Source organism: Anopheles stephensi, chromosome 3 (assembly GCF_013141755.1).
Source record: "Anopheles stephensi strain Indian chromosome 3, UCI_ANSTEP_V1.0, whole genome shotgun sequence".
Lineage (NCBI taxonomy): Eukaryota > Metazoa > Arthropoda > Insecta > Diptera > Culicidae > Anopheles > Anopheles stephensi.
Genome location: NC_050203.1, coordinates 31,668,418 through 31,692,871, shown reverse-complemented (window position 1 = coordinate 31,692,871; position 24,454 = coordinate 31,668,418). Strand labels below are relative to the sequence as shown.

The 24,454-nt window shown below is 45.5% G+C and overlaps 1 protein-coding gene and 1 non-coding gene across 20 annotated transcripts in view; both read right to left on the bottom strand.

Moving 5' to 3' along the window:
• The window catches only part of LOC118509509 (serine/threonine-protein kinase mig-15), a 51,558-nt gene that overhangs the window by 13,095 nt on the left and 14,009 nt on the right, over positions 1-24,454 (bottom strand). For 11 of the 19 annotated variants that reach the window (XM_036050177.1, XM_036050175.1, XM_036050180.1 and 8 more), the window contains exons 3-11: positions 19,667-19,732; positions 5,794-6,238; positions 5,461-5,703; positions 5,280-5,391; positions 4,997-5,213; positions 4,683-4,913; positions 3,517-3,537; positions 1,652-2,055; positions 287-503 (exon numbers count right to left, since the gene is read on the bottom strand). In XM_036050177.1, coding sequence (XP_035906070.1) covers positions 287-503; positions 1,652-2,055; positions 3,517-3,537; positions 4,683-4,913; positions 4,997-5,213; positions 5,280-5,391; positions 5,461-5,703; positions 5,794-6,238; positions 19,667-19,732 — 1,956 coding nt within the window. The remainder of the gene's footprint in view (positions 1-286; positions 504-1,651; positions 2,056-3,516; positions 3,538-4,682; positions 4,914-4,996; positions 5,214-5,279; positions 5,392-5,460; positions 5,704-5,793; positions 6,239-19,666; positions 19,733-24,454) is intronic. The other 8 variants (XM_036050181.1, XM_036050189.1, XM_036050193.1 and 5 more) reach the window with 6 other exon arrangements.
• On the bottom strand, positions 8,869-8,941 carry Trnav-aac. The gene has a single exon. It is a non-coding gene; the product is annotated as a tRNA-Val (tRNA).

Below are 24,454 nucleotides of genomic sequence, written 5' to 3'. Positions count from 1 at the left end.
TAATCGATAAAAAAACAATCGATGTACGTGTTCGACTTAGAGCAGAAAAATAGAAAACAAAAACACATGATAACAGAGCGATGAAGGTGCGAAAGACGGAAAAACCGAATTTTTACACAAAAATGTCGAGAAAAAAAAACAAAAAACCGGAAAACAACACAACGCAGAAACGTAGCGAAAGGTAGATAAGAGAACGTATAAGTTTGAGGACAGATTGAACCAATGATGAAAATATGTGTAGAGCGGAAATGGAAAAACAAAAGAAGGTGCAAGAAGGCCGACTTACCCGCTTGATGAGTGTCCCGTCGCCTTGTGCGTCATCGTCGTCTGGCGTTGGTGGGAGCGGTCGGTTCGGAGGTCCACCGCCGCCACCGCTCGGAGGCGACAGGACACTGGCTCCACTGCCACCACCGCCGCCCGCCGGCGTGCTCGACGACGACTGATTGTTCTGGTCGGATTCGGCGAGCACTCCCAAACCGCCCGTCCTATAGGAAAATTCGGGACTGAACATAACGGAAATCCAAACCAAACGGAAAACAAAACGAAAACAAACAAAAACAGGAAGGACAGAGAGGCGAAAAGCAAAACCAAAGGAGGGAAAGAAAATGAGAGAGAAAAGCGGGCGAAAAGTGATGGAACCGATGATGAGTGGTGGAAATGATAATATGTGAGAGCAAAAGAGGCAAATCGAATGTGTGATATGATCGGGAAGGTAAGGGGAATCGAGTTTAGACCGAAGTTTAGATTAGAGGATTTGGGTTGAAAGTATGAAAATAACGTTGAATTGAAGGTTGATAAGAATAAAAAAAGGAACGAGAGAGGTGAAAGACAGACGTAACAATGACAATTGGTTAGTGATGAGCGATGGTCGTAATGTATCTTGATTTATATTAACTGCGCTGTAACTGGTGTTCTTGTGCGTACTGCACGATGGCCAAATCAATGCACTGAATGTGGAGTGTAAAGTAGTGTAAATCTACAATATAAAAAACAATTCATCAGAATGTTGAGCATTCACTGTGAGCTAGATGAATGCGCCTAAAGTTATGCAATGTATTAATTTATCTCTTTTGCATCGTTTTGTTGCTCTAAATGTTTGGGCACATCTAGGTTCATTCAATAATAGAGGCTTTGGAACTTTGAGACCTCATTCGACTCTTTCTCTAAATGACTCGACCTTGTAAATGTTCAACACGTGTCCTAATATCGCTTAGACGACAAAAAACAATGATTGCATACTTTAAGGCGTTACTTACTCAACGCGAAAACCGTTATTTCACTTGCAAAACATAAATAAAAATTAAGTTATCTTCTAAATTTTTCTACAAGTCCTTGATGCTGATTTGACCATACGATGCAACACATACAGCACCAAAAAATGTAATATGAATGTCCTTTTGATTTTCGCCCTCCTTCCTTAAACACGCTCCACTCAAACAACTACCTAATCGGCGCACCCACCATGAGCTACGGCCCCCAGTGGACAACAACCGTTAAGCAAAATTAAAAAAAAAACCAAAAGGCACCGCCGGAACACTCCCGAAAGTGGAAGGCATTCGGAGGTCCTCGGCTCCAATGCTGTGTTGTAATGTGCCGCCATCGTCGTTGCGCGGCACAAAACCCGGGACGTGGTTAGATCGGTAATACTTACAGTGGCATCGGTGGATCGCTGGCCAGAAGCGTACCGTCGTTTCGTGTTCGGCCGTTCGGTTCCTCCGGTTCCGAGTCCGAGTCGGAGCTTTCGATCGGATCGAGCGGATTGATCGGTTGCGGATGATGGTTATTGTTATTGATGTTGCCGCTGCTGCCGCCACCATTGCTGCTGTTATTGTTGCCGTTCGGTGCAATGGCGGGCGCCTTGCCGACTCCGCTCGCACCAACTGCACTGACCTGTTGCTGCTGCTGTTGCGCTTGCTGGCCACCACCACCAGGCACAGGCGGTCCGGGCTGTGGTCGATTGCTTCGCGGTGGCGCTTCCGGTTGCGCTTGCTGCGACTGCTGCGGGGGGGAGGAGACGCCCAGTTCGTTTAGTTGTGCGGCCAACATGTCCAATTCCTTTTTTTTTGGTGTGTGTGTGCGAACCCCGTTGAAGGAACGTTTTGGGTTGTAGTGGTTATTGGTGTCGTGTGATTTGGTGGGATTGGAACGGAGGGGTCAAATGTGTGTGTGACGCGCCACACGGTGGATCATCGTACAGTGGGGGAGGTGGGGGGAATTAAGTTTTGTCAGTGTCATCACATTTTTTACCAATACCAACACAAGAACGACGTACGACGTAAGACAAAATCCGAATCGAAGAACCATCGAGCAAACGTTCGAGAGCCAGCCCCCGGCACAGTGTCGTTTGCGCATCAAGACACGCGAGACGGCAGCGCAATAAGGATCAAAAGGACATGAGGGGGAGGGGGGGAATTGGGGAAGAAAAATGAAACAAAAAAGAGAAGTGTGTAGAGAGAAAATCACCGATTAATATTAACTGCGTGAGCTTGACGCGCGCATTTGGTGTAATTAATAGAAGAAAAATACATATTTTGTATTTTAAATCGCAGTTATCGCAAACCGAAATGTGTGTAATTCTGTCAGTACAGTTATCACAGTTGTTTCAAGCATTTCAGTTCGAAAAGAAACGATAATAGAGTTAAACATGTATTGTTAACGGTAGCAGCATTCGATGCAAAACCAAGCGAAAGCCTATTAATGTGTTTTCCCGCTCGTTTTGAATTGTTACACACAGCATTAACAACATCATCACACACTTAATAAACTTTGCAAAGGGACAGGGGTTAACAGAAGTAGTAAAAAAACAAAATAAGCGTTCACAACGGGGCGGGAATATATTAGGAATTATGAATGTTAATAACGACATTGCCATTGTTAAGGGAGGCGTTCTTTTCAGTGGGAAGATGCTTCGTTACAATAGGAAAAATCAGGGATGGCCAGGCAAAACAAGGAGAATAATGTTTCAATCCTTGAAACAAATGTGTCTGTCGTTTCGTTTTGCTCTAGGTAATTCGTTTCATCGTACGTCTCTCTCTCTCTCTCTCTCTCTGTTCGTTCTTTAGCAGTGTTGTGGTTATCGAAATATGTGGTGGTCAACAGTTGTGTTGGTTAGGTAAAAAAGCTTTCAATCTCGATCTTCGTGTTGCAGGAAATATGTTTGTGGTTAGGTAAATACTTCGTCTACCTATTCCCCCGTCGTAGTTATGCGAAAACGTTTCTACTAGCCATAGTAAAGCGTCCTCGAGTCGGTTGTACGATTAATATTAAACATGTCCAGCAGAGCAAAATAACACTCAACATAAGGCAACTAAAACGTAGGATAAAGACTGACTGCAAGGCAGCCAGGTATAGGCGCGTCATAGTAAATGGAAGCCGCGGAAGCTTTACGAAACACAGCACAGATAGGACAAACAGCAGTAACAGTACGGGAATTAGGATAGCAGAAGCTTCAGACATGGGATAGTATAACAGTGAAAGCAAAGTAAAAACGTATTAAACTGCAAACGTTATGCTTACCTCAGGTCGTCTCGGTGGCAGCTGTAGAGTTGCGCGTGCCGTGGTAAAGGTGCGCGAGACCAAGCAATAGACCCAGCACACAGATCATAGAGCGAGCGAGAGGGGTCCCACACCATCGGCAAACGAGAAACAACATGATCATGCCGCGATCAGAACATCAACAACGCAGCATACACCGGCAGCAACAATATAACATTTACCAGGGAGCCAAGCCAGCAGGGACGATCATCACCAAACACCCGGCATAAATCATATGTACAACAGGTACGAGGATCGATGGCGGTTTTGTAGTAGTTTGTTTGGTTTGTGTGCGTGTGTGTGTACATTTGGAAACCGCGCGAAAGTGTATTGAGAATTATAAGAAAAACAAACAAACAACAAGTTTAGTTACATTCAACATAACAGATGTACAAACAGCGTGGCAGAAATTATGTGTTTGTTCGGTTCGTTCGAGTATGTTGGGGGTTTGGTGGTTTGTAGTATAGTGTGAGCGTGTCCACAGTGTTACAAGGTTGAGTGCGTGTGTCGGTTGTGTGCAGAATGCATCATTATTAACAGTGCAATGGTGTGCGATTTACGAACATGTTTGTACAGCAGCGTGATATGAAAAGAAAAGGGAATATAAAATATATCAAACGAGAAATTAAAATAAAAATTGTCCGAATTGTGTTGCCCCCGCTTGGCTAGGATATGTACAGTGATTCGGTTCTACTGAGACAGCGGAAAGCGGATTGGAATGTAGAAATAATCACGCAAAGTAGCTGAACCTAATATAATCTAACACACACATAAGCTAAAGAAACGAAATGTAAAGCAATTGAGCTGCCTTTCGGGCAGTGAAATGATAAAACACGAAGGCAAGAACAACTATCTTGACACTACACAGAGACACAGTAACAGCTACAACACTAGGCTAGAGGAGGACATTGTAACATTGTGGCAAAAAAAAGAAGATAGTCAGAGATGTCACGTCACAGACAGTCTGCTCGTTCCCGTTTCGTCGTATGGTTCCGTGTTTTCGTTCCGTTCAGTACGATTCTACTGTATCTGTTTTTCTTCCGTTCACATGTCCACATGTCTGCACGTCGGGCGGTCATGCTCAAGCGTTCGCTGAGCGTGGTACACACAGGACGCTCTCATACCGCGCTACCTCGTCCGCTACTTACCACCGGTTTGAAGAAGTTTTGCTGATTGCGTGCCGGCTGTTGCGGCGTCTGTGACGATGGCTGTTGTGGCTGGGAGGAGGAACCGCTGCCACTGCGCGGTGTCGGTGGCAGGGGGCGGTTTGCGTTGCTGTTGGCCGGTGGGTCCGGTACCACGATCAAACGCTGCGGTAGCTGTGGCCGGGATGGTGGACCCGGTTCCTCTACCGGTTGCGGTTTACTTCGATCGTCTCGCTAAAATTCGGACAAAAACAAAACGCACGATCAGCAATCCACCGAACATCAGCGCGTGCACACGCCAGCCCCCCCAGTCTTACAGGTTGTGGTTTCTGATTCCGATTCGGTGGCTGCTGCTGTTCGGCGTTCTGCATTCGACCCTCCTGTATCTGGTGGAACGTACGCCGCAGCGTATCGTTGCCCGGTGCCTGAATGATCGAGGACGGTTCGCCCGCAGTTTGCCCGTCGTCATCGTCGTTTTCTGATCCGGAATAACGATAGTCGTCGCGTTCCTTCTCCTGCTTACGCTTCTTACACCTGAAACCATTAAATGGTGATTACAGAGCTTGGCGCCGGTTACGAGACGACCCGATCCCTCCTTACCTATCGATATGATCTTTAAGCTGTATTCTAACTTGTCTTTCTGTTGGTTGCTCTTTGATGAACGGGTGCTTCAGTAACTGCTCCGTGTAAGGCCGTTGATGGTAATCTTTCACTGCAAACGTACAAAATCTCGTACATTAGATGGATTCGATGTTGTGTGTGTGTGTTGTTAGCAACTTACCAAGCACCGTATCGATGAAGCTGTGGAATTTTTTCGACCATTTCTTCGACTTCATGCGCGGCGGTGGATTGCGCGGGATTAGAAAGAGCGCACGCATCGGATGGAGATCACAGAGCGGTGGCTGCGATTCGGCCATTTCTAGCGCGGTAATACCTAGTGACCAGAGATCGGACCGGTTGTCGTACGTTGCGTCCCGGTTTTCATCACAAGCTATGACTTCCGGTGCCATCCAGTAAGGTGTACCTGTAACAAAATGGCGCGCGACAAGCGACAGTTTTCAGTAATTCTTGCTTCATCTTATGCTCCAACTCAGTGTGAGAAGAAAATGTTTACCAATGAAAGTGTTCCGCCGGCCGATGGTTTTGTCCAGCTGGGCCGATACACCGAAGTCGACCAGCTTAACCTCCGCGTTGTCCGTCAGCAGCACATTCTGGCCCTTGATGTCACGGTGTATCACCTTGTTCGTGTGCAGGTAGCTCAGGCCGCGCAGAATCTCGCGACAGATGTACGCTATCCATTCCTCCTTCAGGCTCTGGCCCTTGGTCGACTTGACCAGATCGGTGACGGAACCGGCCCCGCAGTACTCCATCACCAGCCACAGCTGGTCGTCTTTGCCGGCGGGCGTCTTTTTGATAAATGCACCATAGTATGTGGCAATGTTGCGATGGTTGGAATATTTCTTTAATACGTTGATCTCTAGCTTGATCTCTTCCTCCTCCTCCTCGGTGACGTCCATCACCTTAATGGCAGCGAGTTGTCCAGTCTTTGTGTGGCGACCCTGTAAGCGAATAGAGACAAAGAAGGGGTTAATTTAGTGTAAACGATCGCGCATCTTAACGGCTTCTACAATCACAACCAATCGTAGGTGGATGCCGTTTGTCTTTTATCACCGAGATGGTTCGCTCTTCTTTCCCTTGACCCTCTCTCTCTTTCTAAACACGGGTTCCATAATCCACCGATCGACTCCCGCAGTGATCATCACCCAACTCAGACACTCAGATCCATGTAACAAATTCACACCATTTTGGGTAGTGCTGCCCCCCACGAAAACTTAACGAAGATTTTGCTTCCCCAAATGCTACAAAACCAAATTGGAATATCAAAAGTAAAAAAAATGCGTTCCGAATGACCCTACGCCGTGGTGGTGGGCGTTGCAAGAAACCAACACTTGCCGCGCCGTCTCTCCACAGGGTCAAATCGGAATCCTGTAGCTCAGCCTGTTCGCAACCGCCGTTCGATTGAGCGGTGCGCGCGCGTGTCTCGATCGATCGGCCCCCACATCGATTGATCCCTTATGTCTCATTAGCGCCCTCCCATGCAGAGAGAAACTTAGCAGCGGCGAGCCAGCGCCACATGGTGTGCTTCCACTACTTCTTCTGCCCACGCATGATTATTTTTATCAAGCGGCAAGACAAATATGCGCTTCCATCGACAGGCTGGGACCTATGGGGGCTTATATGGGGGGGTTGAAAGATTTCGAGGTTCCAGGATCGCGAAACGGAATAACGCCTACAGAAGGTTCACGATTGTAGCGGCCTGCTGGCCATCACAAGACAGGTTTTTTTTTCTACCAGGGGCCTACTGGAAGCCAAGGTACACGTGCCTCCCTCGATAGCTATGACGTTTGTAAAATATTGCCATCAAGATCCTATTAGTTGAATGCGATCAGGTAAGGACTTACGAGATACGACGCGTAAGGTATGATAGATGAAAACTATTTGAATTTAAAAAACATTTTTATTTGGAGAAGAAAGCACAGTAAAGGAAGAAATGAGCCAAGAACTAGCCAAGTTCAAATATATCTAGATGCTGTTCAGAAATGTAGATTTGATATCGGTGGAAGTGATGTTGCAGTCGAAAAGCTTCTGTTTCATTTCCAAAAAGTCTCGTGAAACTCAAAATACATTTATGAAAAGTTCCTTCATTATCCTGTATAGATTCTTCCTATTCCTACTCATTACCTTAGTACATGAAAAACTGCAACGAAATTAATGTAGAAATCATGTACTTTGCAGCAGCCGGAACCATCATCATCACCCTTTTAACCTCTTGAATCAGATCATCCGCTATAAACCAAAAGGCCGGAAATGTTGGTTTTCAAAATCTACCGTCTCGAAGAACCTCGCCTTCCCTATTTCATCTTCAGCAATCGCTTACTTCCCTTTAACAAACGACGATGATAACAAGAGTGGGAAAATCCCGTTCGCAAATGCATAAAACCTCCCCAGCTTCACCTAGAACTTCAACCTAGACGACGTACGTCGAAGGGCGCTTAAAATGCACACAAATGGCCCCACGACGTTGATGATGCTCCTCTGTTTCCAGCGACCAGGACCAGACCAGTGGAGCACATATGCACTACGCTGCAACACGTACGAGAACTTACGGGTGTGGATGGATGTACGGCCTAGCTAGTGCAGACAGATTGCAGGCGGGCAGGGCACCACCACCAAGAGCGAATAATGCTCTGCCTACCGTCTAGTGCCAACAAAAATTCCATCCATTTCGCTTAAAGAGGAAACATTTAATTATGCGCGCTCGAGAGCGCACCGAGCTTAATTCAATTTACTTCAATATCAATTTTCGCGCGCTCACGACTGTTGCGACCTCCGTTGGTTGTGCCGTTTGCTGCTGCAGCACAGCATACCAGGCGCCCACCAAAACCCCCACACCCCAGACGCCACGGGGGTCCCGGGGTTAGTCTGACGATCACGTGTGTACCACCGCTGGAAGGAACAGGAACGCAGACAAGCGTGCGTGTGCTGTTGTGTGTGCTTGAGAGTGCAGGTGAAGTTGGCTCGAAGGAATCTCCGAGTGCAAGTGCGAGTGATGTGTGCGTGATGCAGTAAATGCACCACATGCAGACAGGCAAACAGTTCGCGTAATGCATTTTAGCACTTTAGGGCGCGCGCTGTGGTGCAATCGCTGCATCCTCACGCAACTGTTTACTGTGTGTGTTTGCAATAAAAATGCTTTATTTTCTTACCGACTAGGTAGAGTAAGGTAGTAGTAAGGTCACATCGGGAAGCGTTAAACCTTTAGGCTACAATAAACCATAGTAAAAAAACAGGCTCCAAATCAGCCTGTCGCAGGATATCCAAGCTCAAACACACCATCGTATGCCCACGCGCACACTTGTTGCACACCTCGGAGGCGTTGGCATTTCTCTACGTGGGTGTCTTTTGCTCCAACAGTCCTACGCAAAAATGTACGCTAATTTGCATAATCGCTGGTGCTTAGATGACGTAGATACGTGGTGCAGTCTTCGTCGACAGGGCCGAAGTAAACAACAACCGTTCGTGTCTTTCACAGGCAAAATATGATGTATGGGAGATTATTTAATACCAATTTATGTATATTTCAATAAAGCACTAATCGATCGAATGTATAAAAAAAAGGTTTCATGCATGTTTCCGCCCGGGATCGAACCGGGGGCCTTCTGCGTGTTAGGCAGATGTGATAACCGCTACACCACGGAAACTGCTCTACCAAGCCACTCTTGCACTTGCAATACGTTCCCCGAAATCAGGTCAGGTCTGTATCGTGAAGCTGCAGGGGGCTACTAAGAGAGACCTCACTCACTCGGACCCCAATAATATCCCCCACCTTGCCAACCAACACACAAGGGTGAAGAAAAGCTTCCATCGTACCAAATCTATAAAAAGCAACACACCCGATCCTCTCAAAATCCCCACCCTTGTGTATCACTTTTGAACACGGCAACCAAGAGCGATACAGTCGTTCATTCATAAGCCGGGCTTTGGTTTCGGGTAGTGAAAGGCCCTGGCTACACCACGCAAATGATGGACAGATGCCAAACCAAAGCGTGGTGGTGGTGGTACGGGGTTGTCAGCCAGACAAACATGCCGGCCGCCGAACAGAGTGGCGGCGGCGCCGTGCAATGTTTGGAAAAATAATTCCAACGAAAATTGGACTATTGCAAACGGGAAAGTGCGGGAAAGGGCTTCGTTTCCGCACCGCAGGGAGATGAAATCGCCAACTCTTAAACAAGGATGGTTCTAATTTTGGACAGCCTTGGGGAGCGTTGTCACCGTGGAGTGTCTCACCACAACATCATGATCATTCTTGGAAGAAACACCAAGTGCTATTCTCTGGAGAATGGGGTGGAAGCCTTGTGCAACGGGCTCCTGACAAGTAACAAGATATTATTGTATTATGATCATGACGATGATTTCTTTCGACAGGCGTAGGATGATTTGGGAACAGGAGAGAAGAAGCGACTAATAAAATATTGCAAATATCTCATTGTTTTCATCCATTTCGAAACGCACGAAAATAAAACATAATTATAAATGTACTTAAAACATAATTTAGACTCTCACAACGTTTGGCTTCAAAAGGAAAATGGAAAATGGGTAACACAATAAAGTGTGCATTAGGGTCCAACAAAACCACCTCATGCATTCATAAACATTCAACCGAAAGTGCGTTATTTTAATGACTTCTTTCTTCGTGCGGCCGTGCCTTCCTTCCCCCTTTCACTCTCTCTAATCACTTCGATAGTATTTTAATGAAGGTTTAATGTCCCTTAGGCACCGGCAGCCCGCCAAGCCTGCCATTACCTGCACGGGCCCAGGCACGAGTAATCCGCAACCGCCGCACACGAAGCGATGGAAGATGGATGCACAATCCCCATCTCAGATCCATCCATCTTCAACAGTGTACAGTGCTGTTGTTGTGGTGCACGGGGCGCCGATGGTATATAATTTTATTAGCAATAGAAATGCACCATCGCCCGCTTCCCTTCGCGGTAACGGTGGTACATAGTGTACACTCTCGCTGGTTCGCACAACAATCGCAACAACGACCGAGACCGAGCGTGCACAAGACAGAGTTGTTGTTATTTTATTTTGCGAGCAAAACAAAAGGGCAGTGAAAAAGTGAAATCCTGCGCCATTTGCTGCTCTTCGTTTCCCAAACCCTCTCACGAGACCATTCATAATAACAATTAGAAGCAGCTAAAGTAGCTAAAGGGCGGGAAAATACGCGTGTGACTGGATGCTACTTGTGCGTTGATGTGCTCAATGAAGATTTCTGCTGCTTTATAATTAGCAGTGACATTGAAAAGTAAAAGTCTGCTTGTTTTTGCTATTGGTGAAGGAAAAACGCGCGCAAAAAGCCGTCTCAAGTCTACAAAGTGCATCATGATGGAGATGCTTAAGATGTGTTTGGGAAGTATTCAAATTATTGATCTAATTTCCACGCGGCATTGTCCAGCGTTCTCACAAGATTAGGCAACAAAATTTGTGGGTTTACCCCTTTTTGCACTTCACTTGAACGGGGAAATACACTCTAAATTGCACTCAGGTACAGTCGTTTTGTCCCGATGACTAAGTTATTCATCGATGCAATGTCCCTTTTTTTGGATCTGAAGTGCTACCTTCAGATTGCCTTTGTTTGGACGACACTCGTTTCATACAAATTTCCCAGCCTTCGGGTTAATTTTCATGTAAAATGGATCGCCGCTTGATACAAAACGTACGGTCACTGGCACTGGTCAAGGATGGGTGGACTCAATGTAGGGTGGTGGTGTGGGTGGTATCTTTGTTCGCTAAGTGCTTGCACACGTGCTAATTGCTTTGAAAAACGCACTCGTGGTGAGGGTTTAGGGATTTTCCGTTACGGATGAGACATGCTGTATGCATGATTGGAAATTTTGGAAAATGCGGACTAGCATATCTTTCCCCTTAAAACTTGTTACATATAAGTAAAGCATCCGAGCCTTTATCCGCTAGATTCACATACAAATGATTGAAAGGCTTTACATTGCGAAATAATCATATCATTCAAATAGGATTTCGATTCTTTTTCTCTCTCTCCTTTATATCATAACTTCAACTGTGGAAGGTCTAAGCCAGCCACATACTGCTTTGACTGGATTTATCCATAGCTGCATAATCATTCCTGTGAACTGGTAGACAAATCCAGGGTTCAATGGATTTCATGCCTAGTCCAGCCGAGAAAAAGACTGGCGCCACTACCATTGCACTACTGAGATGTTCCGAGATTTTATTGCAAACATTTTGTTAATGCTGATATAATCTTGCTACTTTTAATATATTTTCAGAACATAAGGTCTTCGAAATTAGAACATAAGTTGAAACAGATACATAACGGAAAAGATAATCACAGGACATTTTTACGAGTATCTCAGTAAGTGATACTGCTGGTTTTAGTATATTAACAGGTCCTTTACGCTTTTGATTATGATATGCTGAAAAATCCCATGGCCTTGTCAATTCATAATGTGCGATCTCTGTTCACTTGTTGAATTATACATACATTAAGAGATGTCTTTGAAGAACATAGGAGAATTGTTAGGGAGCTTGAGCCAAAGCAAAGGGCTTGGTGATGGTTCTACTGCATTGTACTTGAGTAATTTAATTGATTCGTCATCTTAAGTCATTCATGTTTTATATTCCAATTATTGTTAACGCAAATTGCTTTGGTATGAATATTATGCCATAGACAGTAAACGAATTTTCATGATTATTTATTTTATTTATTTATTTATTATTACGGTCAGACGCCGTATTGTCAATTTTCAAGATTAGTTGCCCAAATTAATTGCCCAAAGCTGTCTGTAGCTCTAGCTACTCTATCTTTAGTACAAAAGTCTGTAGCATAGTGCAATATGCATTTAAAACGAAACATTTCAATTCCAATATTTAACTAACTTCCAAAAAGACTTCGGGGAAAAGAAACAGCCCATCATCACGAACAAATAGATCTATTGACATACCTGGAGAAAACATAACCCAAACATCCCTGTAATAATTCATCTTTTCATTCGTGTAGGCCTGTGCTGGGAACACTGTGAGAGCCACAGTTAAAATACAGAATAATTAAATTCTCGAAGAGATTTATTTCCCCAAGCTTCAGAGTCTTCAGACAAGTTCAGGCGCATCACACACCCAAGAAGACCCACCCAGCGTCGCCCGCAGTGCCACAAACAAACAAGCGAGATAACTTTGTCGATTTGCAACCAAAATAACATCTTCTCCAAAAACCCCATGTTGTCTCACACAATAAATGTGTGACCTTCCACGAAATCCATTCTCGTTCAAAAGATTACCTCGGCCGGTGCCGGTGCTGGAATCTAATTTTTGCCTCATTTTCAAACCGTCCGCTCTCTTCCCAACCACCCAACCGGGCCCCATAATAAGCCACTGCGTTTTGAATGAAAGAAAATTTGGAAAATTCGACATTTCAACTCCACTCTCGACCCTCGCCCATTTTCTTCCTGCGTTTTTTTACGAAACGAACCGAACGTCCTCAACACCGTAACGGACCACAGCACTACGTTACAGAGCACGGAGGAGGAGCGCGAACCAAAAAAAAGAAAGAAAAGCAGATGAGTCCGACCACGAGGCGTGAATAGCGTTTCCGATCATTATGCTTAATTTTATTCCGGGCCAACCGGCAACCAGGCAGGCAAGGCAGGCACAAGGCGAAGAAAACTTTTTCGAGTGGAGAAAATCAGTTTTCATTTCAGTCCACACCTTGGCCAAGCATGGCCACGCACACCCATACACACACCCGAGTGGCCGAGTTTTGCATCGTCTTTTCTTTTACCTTCACCCTTGCCTGTAGCAGCCTATTGCTCGACCAATGATTATATTGGTCAAATTGAAAGGCAAGCAAAGAAAAGCCGTAGACGCGGCACAACGGACCGGTGGAGCATTAGCGATAATATGCTGCCTCTCTGGCTGGGCCGTGTTTGGGTGCGGTGTGGCATACTGGCACTGACTTTGAAAGCCCCCCCCCCCCCTGCCCCCGGAGCTGATGATCAGGGCTGTATGATGGTCAGCCTCGAAGCCATCGAACATCGATTAGATGCAATTAGAAACATTAGAGAGGCTGACCTCCACCGAGTGTAGGAACTTTTTCTTTCTGCTCAGGTTTTTTTTTGCAGCTTTGTTGCAAAAAAAAAATGAGGTGAGAAGCGATTTGATTTTGTACATGTTACGTCTTCACTCTTCTGATGGCGTCTTCATGGCGATCATAGTGATCATGATCATGATGATGGCGAGCGATACGTTTAAGGTCACTGAAGCATTGGTTTCAAGAAAAAAGGCCGACAGTTAATAATGCATCATAGAAGCGCATACTTTGAGAAGGGTTATCTGAGACATTGCTATAGAAAGTGGTCAGAATTATAATAGTCAATATTGTTCAGAATGTACTTCATGTTAGAACTTTGAATATCACTCAAGAATACTCGTATGATTTGATCAAACAAGAGACAGCCTAATGTATTCAGCAAGCGTTACTCTGATACGAAAATAGTCACAAATTTACCCCCAATCGTACCCAGCACCGCATCATCATCAATTGACCCTTTCACCAACGACTTCGTATGAGGGTTGATATGTATATCTCTATTGATTCAGTAATATTTTGTATCACTCTTGCCGAACTCTTTTTCTCCTGATCAACTTCGTAGCCGAACGCTTTCATTCATGGTTGACTGACTGGCGAAGAAAGATACAAGCCAGAGAGAAGGCGGCAACCTCTAGGGTCAATATTGTAATTGAATAAATAAATTGAATCGTTGTTCTTGATGCGAAACAGAACCCACATGGAAACGGGACCATATTTGTGAATGATTGTTCAAGACTCAAAGTAAAACGGTGTCGTATAATTAGTTTAATAAAATCCATTTTGAATAAAAAAAAACGTTTGTTTACAAAAAAATAATATAAAAAGTGAGGTTATATTGATTCACCTCTCAATTTCACACCTATAGCATCGCATGAATCACGACAATACATGAATAAAAGCCCCTGCCGTACGTCATAATGCACACAGCAACATTCAAATATTAATGGCATCGTGCCGCTAATTGCAATTCACCAACAACAACTCACCACTTCTCGCTGCACTTATAAGTGCACGTTGCACAGGGGATGTGATCAACACCATATGAATATCTTGCCCGCGATCATCTTTTCTCGCGATTTGCGATTTTATTACTCGCTGACTCTGACTGCAAGTGCAACACAGCCCTCCGGGTCTGTCCGGGTGGTGTTTTATCGACCTTCGTCTTACCATTCGGGGAAGAGAGATATTCCTGTTTAAACATGCAAAATGGCTAGACTCTAGCCACGCAGCTTTACCGTTGCCAGACCGGCGCCATTACCATCAACATATGAGACTGGCATAGAGAGGAGGGCATCGATCGCTGGGAAGTAATAATAAAAATTCAAAATGCAAATGGCGCTTGTGCTACAGAATAGAGTGATATCAAGTGCATTCTAATGATGAATCGATCACATACCTATTCTTGAAAACAAATTAATCATGAATGCTTTAAAATTTGAATCATTCCTTATTAATGGCATAATAGTGACGAAGGGACAATTTAAAGCCCCGCATGTTGTGGCCCATTTTTTCGGGGAAAATTAAATCATCGTAATGTGTCAAGGCAACCCCGTTTCTAACCTCCAGATTTCGCAAATCATTCCCTGGAAAGCACTCAAACCACTTCCAACCGTCAAGCGAAGGTCAAACAAGACATCTTCTTTGGTGCCTCTCGCTGACGCTTCAACAAACGCCATCAAACGCCGACCTTTCGGAACTTTTGGGCCCGGCAACATTGATCTAGCCCAAGCCCTTGGAGGAAAGCTAATGACAGTCCCTTTTAGGTCAAACAACAAGGAGGTTTCCAATGGTTGCCACTATTCCCTGCTGACTGTTGGTGGCTTCTGATCTTTAAATCTAAATCTTCGTCTCACCGTTTCCCGGATCATTTGACCAAATGGCGAAAACGGATGCATTTATTATAAGTTTTGCTGCCCAAACCGGTCCCCGATGATGGTCGCTCCCTCAGGAGGAAAGAATGCGCCCGCTTGCCTGCACGATGACAGTCGATCTACAGCTCTCCCCTCCCCATAACGGAGCCTTGTCTTCCAGAGGTTTGATGCTTCAACGAAGAACGCAGAAGAGCAACACGTGGGGAGCGGTGTGTGTGTTGGCCCGTTGAGGCGCCTGAATTTCCAGTTTCTTGCTTAGAATGCTCCTTCTGGATAACTCCTCAGATCGATCCAAACGAACGAAGTTCAGGGCACAGAGTTAAGGAGCACAGGTTGGCCCCGTCATTGGTTCTTTGCGTATTCCCGTTGGTGAGGAGGGCGATACGCGAGCGCTAATGCCTCCAACGTAATCCACGTTAATAAATGCGTCCAAAATGATGGGACCTGTGGTGCGGTGGCCGCTAACTGGTTTCTCGTGTTGGTAGCTGCTGCCTCACTGCCCATCGGGTGGAAAATTGACCGCAAGAAGCATTCCTTTCGGGTGAGGGAAAATTGTGTAGCTGACCTTTGGGCGGAGCAGCAGTCGGTCCAGCGGTTCTATCACCAACATGCCCACCCATAAATGTATGCGGCATCGCACAATAGTGGGGTAACACCGCATCATTTGTGGCATTGGCGAGATGCTAGAAGGCCATTAGAAAACTATTTTAATGATAGTTTAAAGGTTGTACATTAACTGGATGGATGCTTTAAATGCGCATCCAATATTTTATGTACATTAGGAAGAAGTAAGGAAAGAGTTGTATCAAATTTAATTTCTTCACACACCATATATATATATGATGCCCCAATAAAAACTGGCGACAATATACTGCGCCGCCTGGAAAGTTTATTCTCTCAGGCTCATAATTAGCTTTTCAAACAAAAAGTACAAAAAAACGCCGACTAACCCTTTCGTACACCATTTCCTTGTGGTGAGTAAACAAACCAGACACGATGCCTCCGACACCCATATCCTCCAATCCCCCCCATTTTTATTGCATTTCGCGAACTGTTGGGGATGTTCGGGTTCTGTGGTCATAAAAAAGTAAATTATCGATACGGTAATTATCGTAAAAAATACGTGCATAAAAATAGAGATGCTCGCGAAGAGCTGCCGCCGAACGAGAATTTACCAACGTCCAAGAAAAGAACTTCAGCGCAGCGCACACAACAACAACACCACCAGAGCACACGCTACTGATGACGACACATCGAACCAAGAGAATCACACCAAAGCTAGACAGACGTACACGAGCAAACCAGCGCGCGCTGGAGGAACTCGTTTTTCCAGTGCAAAGAAGTAGTACTGGTTTGGGGTGGGGGAGGGCCTACTCGAAACTCGGAACGGGACCCGACAGTCGGGACTTCTCGTCGAAACTATCGACTGGCGAGCGATTGGGCCACCAGAAGAACCACGAACTCGCAACAGTAGCAACAACGGCAGCAGCACCACCAGAGCATTGGCTGCGTTGGCATCTACTCTGGTCTCGGTGCGCCGCTACATAGCCATCATCATCATCATCGTCATCCCGACGTCGATCGCGGACAGTCCAATGTTGCAGGGAATGAGAATGTGTCGAAACGGGCCGAGACACACATCCAGCGACGAAGTTCATTGTCCCGAGGTTCTTGTACGGGAAACCCCGCCACAGCAAAGAGCGCAATCACACACACCCGTCGAACCACCTACCCCACCCGCCCCCACAGGCGACTCCACTCTACACCCACCAAACACCGCGCTTGACTCGCGCGCCCGTAAGCATCGAGAATAGGTCCCACAAAGCAGAGATAGTACACGTCGTACGTTCCTGGGGGAGAGCTTTATCGTTCCATCTCTCTCTCCCTCTCTCTGTCTCGCCCTTCGGCGATCTGACCACAGAGCAACCACACAACATCATGCTGCTGCTGCTGCTAGGGTGAAGTTTTGTAGAGTGTGCCACTGCTGCTGTGACGATGAACCAAGCGGACCAACGATGGTTTGTTGGTGTTCTTTTCTTCTTCCTTTAGTCGCTCGGTGTGTATCTCCCCCGTATGGATGTGACACACCAGCCCAGCGAAAGAACGTGGTCGAACGACAATTCATTGCAAGTTGTTATTGTGGTGCATATATCAAGCTTACCACAGACAACAACAAAAAATACACAGAGAAGTTTAAAGGACTCAATGCGATAGTGGAAAGGGATAACATTTTTCTCTACGACCTCCTTAGGGACTGTGTTTGGGGGTTTGTGCTTCAAATCGCCTATTAATACATACAATAATAATTCTTCCGTTCCCAATACTTATCAGTTCCTTTGCGAAGGAGAATTGAATCAGAGAATTGGAAATCTATTACAAGCACAATGCAGCAGCGATTGTTGTTGTGACCAAACCGAATATGATGAAGTCAGCTAACATTAACTAGATAACAAAATCGGAAACAAGATATCTTATCACAGATAATGATGCATCAGGCCGTTATCGAAATGTGCATCTAAGATCGATTCAAGGCAAAGTTAACGTGGACTTCGATTAGACGTTGGTTATAACTAGAAAAGGTCGATTAATAGATGTGAGTCCCATGGGATATCCCTTGTCTTTTTCTTCTTCTATGGCCTAACAACCTCTTAGGTCATGCCTGCCATTTCTGGCTTGCTAGACTTAATGATACCACGTAGTTGGATTGTCAGCCCTCACTGAGGGGGAACGATCTGGATGGGATTTGAACCCCGGTCCTGCCATTTGAAGACTGGCACTGATGTCGCCTCACCACCGGGTAGGTCGCTCTAATTGTCCCTAGGAGAAGCTTCAAATTCTGAGCTCAGACATGTTATGAGCATCGTATAGTTAGTCTAGATACTAGAACTAGAACTAGCTCGATTGGCCAATAATTAGTGCTTCAAATACCAACTCCATGGAATAATTGCATCGAATTTTTAGCGGAGAAGAAAACCAGAGATAGTTTGATAAAGCTAAGCGTACCGACTTTAGTTTACTTTCGAAATTGGAACAGTACAGCAAGTCATGTCTTTACATTGACGTCACCAGGGGCTCTACCTCTGATGGGGCCAGTACGTACTGAAAGGCTGGTAGTATTTGGCTACTGCCAAGCAAACAAGAAGAGAATACTAGCGAAATTGACACGATTTTGTCATCTCTTTCATTTCCAACATCTCCACAACGTCCAGAAAGTTAAAAATCAGGGTAACTGACATTAGTTCCTATTGGTGACTCTTGTTATAAAAAGAAAACAAAAGTGTATCGGAGAAACGGACCTTCATCCTAAAATATTCATCTCCAAAATGTTAGCAATAAAGAAACCCAAACGTAACACATCCACGAACGTTCCTTTTTCATGTTGTTTGCAGCATCAATTTGCAAGCAAATTCGCGAAATGAAGTCAACAACCTAGCTGTTTTCCTCCTATAGGCAAACGATCCTCCAGACCAAACACAGTGATTCATCGACAGTTGGTTTAGGCACAGCAGCATATCGGAGAAACGCATAAACAAACATCGATGACTCACTGCCGAGACACTGGGGAGAGAGATGAACTGCAAGCCCTTCTTTGAACCCATATTGAGAGAACAGTAGATGAGACAGCGTTCATCCGTTCATCCATTGATCATTCCCTTTGCGATCTATATGCTTTCCTATCCATTGCTGCACCTATTTGTTTTGTTAGATGGAAAGACATTACTCTCTACTCTGCACACAACTCCACACACTCTTCTACGCTGCAACGCCACCTCCCATTCCATACAGCTGAAATATGATCATGTTAACGGAAAGATCAGAGGATCATCCTTTTCCAAGTGAGCAGAGCGGGCGCTGGAATCCACCACTGCACCGCATCACCCCATCTCGCTCGAACGCGCAAACAAGAATAACCCACGCTTTCCGACGCACCGGAATTTATATTTAGCGCAACACCGAACGCATTTTCACGTGCTGCAACCCGAAAGAACTGTTACTTCTCCGACAAGTTCTCCGATGGACCCACGGATGGATAAAGCCAGCAGAGCAGCTCTGACGTGTCGTCGTTTCGGTGCGGGCGACCGCAACAGCGCCCAGTAGTAGTAGTAGTGGTGGTAAACTTACCCACAGCAATAAGCCTACTTATTCACAATCTAAACAAAATGATCTGGTGCGCCGTAACATCTTAATGGGCATCATGGATTTTAGCTCCCATGTCCGGGTAACGCGCACAAACTGTGCGCTCTATAATTGGGTGGAAGATGTTTGTAAATAATCGGTAACGTTAGCCCGCGTTTTTCCGTTTTTCAACAAACATGTACTGGCGAAAGGGGCATCACAGCGCCCGTCAAACGTTGTTGAGGGTGGATATAGCGTTACGACAAGCACAACAACGAGCGTGTCTTATATCAAATAGCAGCAACACGACTTACCTTGTACACCTGTCCGTATGTTCCATTTCCGACGACTTCGATCAGCTCAAAGATTCCAGCAGGATCCTGTAACGATAGGGAAAATAAGAGCGAAAACCGTCAGTAAAGCAACTCTCTTCGACACGATTCTAACTAAAACGACAAAGTTTCACAGTTCTCCCTTCTTCCCATGTCCTAACCCTCCCGCCAAGAGTCTTTCCCCCCATCCTGTTTGGTGAAATATAGTTGAAGAGAATGCAATTTACACCGCAATTTCCTTTCCAATTCCCCGCGGGGATAGCAGGGATTAGATTTTAAGTGCTCTGGCAAAGAACCGTACCACGCTTCCCCCTGAACTCCAGACGGGGAGACCCCATTTGCATCTTTTCGCACCTCAGCCCGAGAGAGAGAGCGCGAACCGAGCTTAGGGTTTGGGGAGGTGTGCATATTTTCATAAGATTTTCCTCCGGCCACAATTCCATCGATTTTGCTACAAACCATTACTGCACATGCAGTCACACACACTGTATGCAGCTGGAAGATAAATATACACACACACACACACACACATACACACACACACAAACACACACACACACACACCGAGGGATGCTTCCCATCTCTCGCAAGAGGAAATCGAACGTTGCGGTTTAACGGATGTAAAGCACGGTTGGAGCTTGCATTGGAGGATGTTTGTGAGTCGACCGATGAGTGCGCGTGTTGGAAAAACTAATATCAATTCGCACAGATCCAACCAACCAACTCTATTACACACACACACACCCCATCATTCCCGTAGATAGCTTTCGCGTGTTCTGGCAGGGCTAATAATGTTTTGGTAACCTAGATCGGATCGAGATCTATGAATTTTCCTCATTCTGGACGGCTACCCGGGGGCGGGGCGTCGTGGTGTGGAAAATTGACCTGCGATCGCTAGCGCAGGGTGCCTTTGCCGTTGGCTGGATGAAAAATCAAATTTTCCAAACCAACACACCACGCACGAGCCGGGCACGTATGGATGATTGCGCTGCTACACATTGGTGTGCCTATCGTACACACACACACACACGGAATGGTTTTGCGTGAGGTCGCTGTGGAGAGTGGCCAGAGTTGGTGGCATGGGAGCAAAAGTTTTCAATCAACATTGTGGTTAGCCAGACTGAGATGGGGCGAGAAAACTTCGAATTCGAAGGAATGGATGGATGCAACGGGGAGACAAGAGATAGGAAGAGCCAGTAAGGAGTTAGACAGGCGGGCGAAAATTGATAAGACCTAGTTTTAAGCGAAACTACGTTCAAACAACACAGCCAGCGCGTGCGGACAACAGCATCGCATCCATGAATCATTACTAGTATGGCGGAACCGTTTTACTGGTCCAAACCCGCCTCGAATTGTTGGCTGGGAACGGCAACTTTTCACGCTCATTATCCGTGCTCAGAAACTTACAAAAATGTACCAGAAGCAAAGTTGGGGAACAATACAGGGAGGAGCGATCAACCTTTTTGGGGAAACCGCGCAATTCATAGGGGTTAATGTGCTATGTAGAACTATGTTCGAATGAAGCCTTATGTTTGATTTGCAATTTGCAACTATCTGGACTCGAGTTTATCCGTGGCTGGAGCTAGCATACAGAGCCATAGTCCAGGTTTCAAGTTGAAGAATTGGACATTGGAGCTCGACAATACTCATTTCTTTGCTGATCTTGGTGCATACCAAATCAAAATCAATGTTGTGATTATTATATCAAGATATAGCTGAGATAGGCAAGACGAACCAACGACAGATGGCAGATTTTCTTGCAGCAACTTCAGAGAGAAATTTGAGGTGAACTAACATCTCGTTTGTCGTATCTGACAGATTCTTGAATGTGGCCCAAAGAATTAAATACCATCCTGCTCTAACGTCCACTTAACGGAAGTCATTCCTAAGGCGCAGTGTGTCAAAAGGATAACCAGTTATTAAACTTCATTCGAAAATCCATACAAAGAACCAAATAAAATACAAACTTGTTTATTGCGCCTCATCATTATTCAAACCCAAACTAGAATTTATTAACAGGAAGTGAAGAAATGCTCCGTCCCCAACATTAAACACCTCACAAAGCACCGGTACAAGTCAATAAAACAATTTAATTTCCTTTTATACACTCTCTCACCGTCCTTGAGATTCACCGGACATGCCCAAATGCAGTGTCGCGCCCAGAGGGAAAAAAACAGGTGAAGGCAATTGACTGTTTAATACACCAATTAGACCTGTTCGTCGATTGACCTGCGGAAGAATAAAATCGAACGAACGATGTCAATTGCTCTGCCCAAAACGAGGTGTAACGACCATCAAACGACTCACAACACAAAGCATTGGCGCGTTGGTCAAGGAGAGTTTTCCCTAATCGGAGGAGGACCAGTCACAGTGTGGTGGTGATGTCCAAACTCCTCCACTCCATAATCATCTGTCCCACATATCGTCGTCGACCATACAACAATCAAAGACAGTGCCGCGAATTTGTATTTGGTGAGGGTCAATTACTTCGAAAAGAACAAATAATCCACCCTTGATCATTCGTGGGGGATCAGTCGGTCGGTCTTCCCACTCCCTAGTAGCGAGCGAGGGTGCATAATTCGGCATTGTTTCCATGGCACATTCCGCACGTCTCATGCGGGAGGAGGATTGGCATCGAATTGTTTCTTCTGTCCGGTGGGTGCAGCGCCATGGCGCGCAGGTCTCGCAGTATGTCCAGAAGGTGTCAAGGTGAAATGCCGCTGATGCAATCACGCTACTAGGTGGTTGCGGTAACAACGGACAGCAATAACAGTTGACCTCTTACACGTTCCCGAACCAAAAATCAGTACACGATCGATCCCCAGTACAATATGGCGGCACCAATAATGGCGTACCGAGTGAAATAGATTTATGCGATCGGACGAGCCGCATTTGGAGATTGTTACGCAGAAAGCTTCAGAAAACGCGCGGAGGATCGTCCCACGATCGTCAGTGGGTAGGCTAAATAAGGGACAACGGACTACAGGGGGATGTTGACTACAGGTTGGCCTTTGCGCAGTTGGTTGTTTGGGCAGGACTGGTCAGATCGATATTTGGTTGGCGTTGGTCAATGACTATCATCAAGGTGATTTGCATTACAAAAGTCGATCGCATCCGGAACTTTCACGAAATACGTCATCATTTACGTTAACAATAAGCAGGCAATCTTAATAATTGAAAAGAAAGCGATCCTGATACTATACTTGTGTAGGTTGGTAATTAAAACTTGATCCTCGAAAATATTAATATCAATTCCTTCTTCCATTATAAAAAGCTAACCCACTAATTGCCTATTGCCATGGTCACACAGTGACGAGTCAATTCCTAACCAAATTACACAATCCCCACAGGAACCATTCCCTGCGGTGGTAGGATGATGATGATGAGGCTTCCTTACCAGCAGTCAGCGCTCCCGTATAATCAGCCGCCTGTCAATTTACTAAATCGAGCCCGATCAACGTATTGGAGTGTGCATCAAAGTGGGCACACGATTAAAATATTCAAAATCCCCTTTTGCCATAGTTCGGTGCGGTGTTTCCAATGCATCCCGAGGGAGAAAGAGAGATTGAAAGACTCGCTGAGTGTGTGTGTGTGCGTGCTGTTGCGCCCTAAACAATTATAATCTTATCACTGTCCAATAAATCAATAATTAACCTAAAGAAGATTTTCCCGATCAAACGAGCTGCGAGCGTCGTCGTCAGCTGCCGGGTTGGTAGAGGAAAATGGATACAAGGAACTTAACAGTTTTGAACCCCACTTGAGAGACTTTGGGAGTGTGTGTGTGTGTCGGTGTTGCAGCTCAGAAGGGTGTAGTACGTGGATTAAGAGGGTCTACCACGATAAAGTTGAAAATGACATCGTAAACTATCACTTCGTCGTCCCAATTCTGCCAACCCCATTATTTAGCTCGCATCGGAGGGAACAAAGTGGGAAACGGAGGAGTCTAATTTTCACCTCACTACAATATCGGCACTTTAAAACAGGCGATGATTCAACGCTGGGCGAGAAGATACACGTATACACGTTTTCGTACGGATTCTTGTTGTGTTTGCTGCGTACCAATCGAGAAGTCAACAAGAAACGGCAGCAACGTCAAAGATCATCTCCCTAACGCACCGTTCGAGTCGAGGAGGAAAGAAATGAATCAGCACACGCTGACGAGCTTGTCGAGCCGACAGCCGTCTTGAAGTTGGGGACGACCGTGTTGTTTGCTTTCGTAACCCTTAACTCCTTGCACATTTTTTGTTGTTGCTGCCAATACATTCCAACCCTCTACCGCTACGGTGTATTACACTTCTAACCTGGGCCTGTGACTCAACGCACAACAGTGGCACGAATTTTGTTTGGATTATTATCGTTCAGGTACCACTGCCGTTGATGGATATTTATCACACATAAGTTGTGGCAATAAAAAAAAATAACAAAGTGAGACCATAAGGACTAGCTATCTCTAAGATAACAACTGTAACGACTCTCGTGTTTAGGTTAATTGCGCATCGGATGATTTTCAAACACCTCCCGCGAATATACAAAATTCCGGTACGCGATTCCTCCTCTGTAATCACTGTTGCGGGTACACCACGCCTTGGTGCAGTTAAAAAACGAACAAGCAACGTGCCGGCTTTAAGTTTGAAGCATCCTCACGTTTCTTCCCACACGGGTGTACATAAGAAAACAGAAGCGTTTTTTTCTGTTGTAGTTGCTGTTGTGGCTTATTCTCTTATCAGCTCACTTCTTCAACGTCTGCCGCTCTACTGCAGTGATGTATCG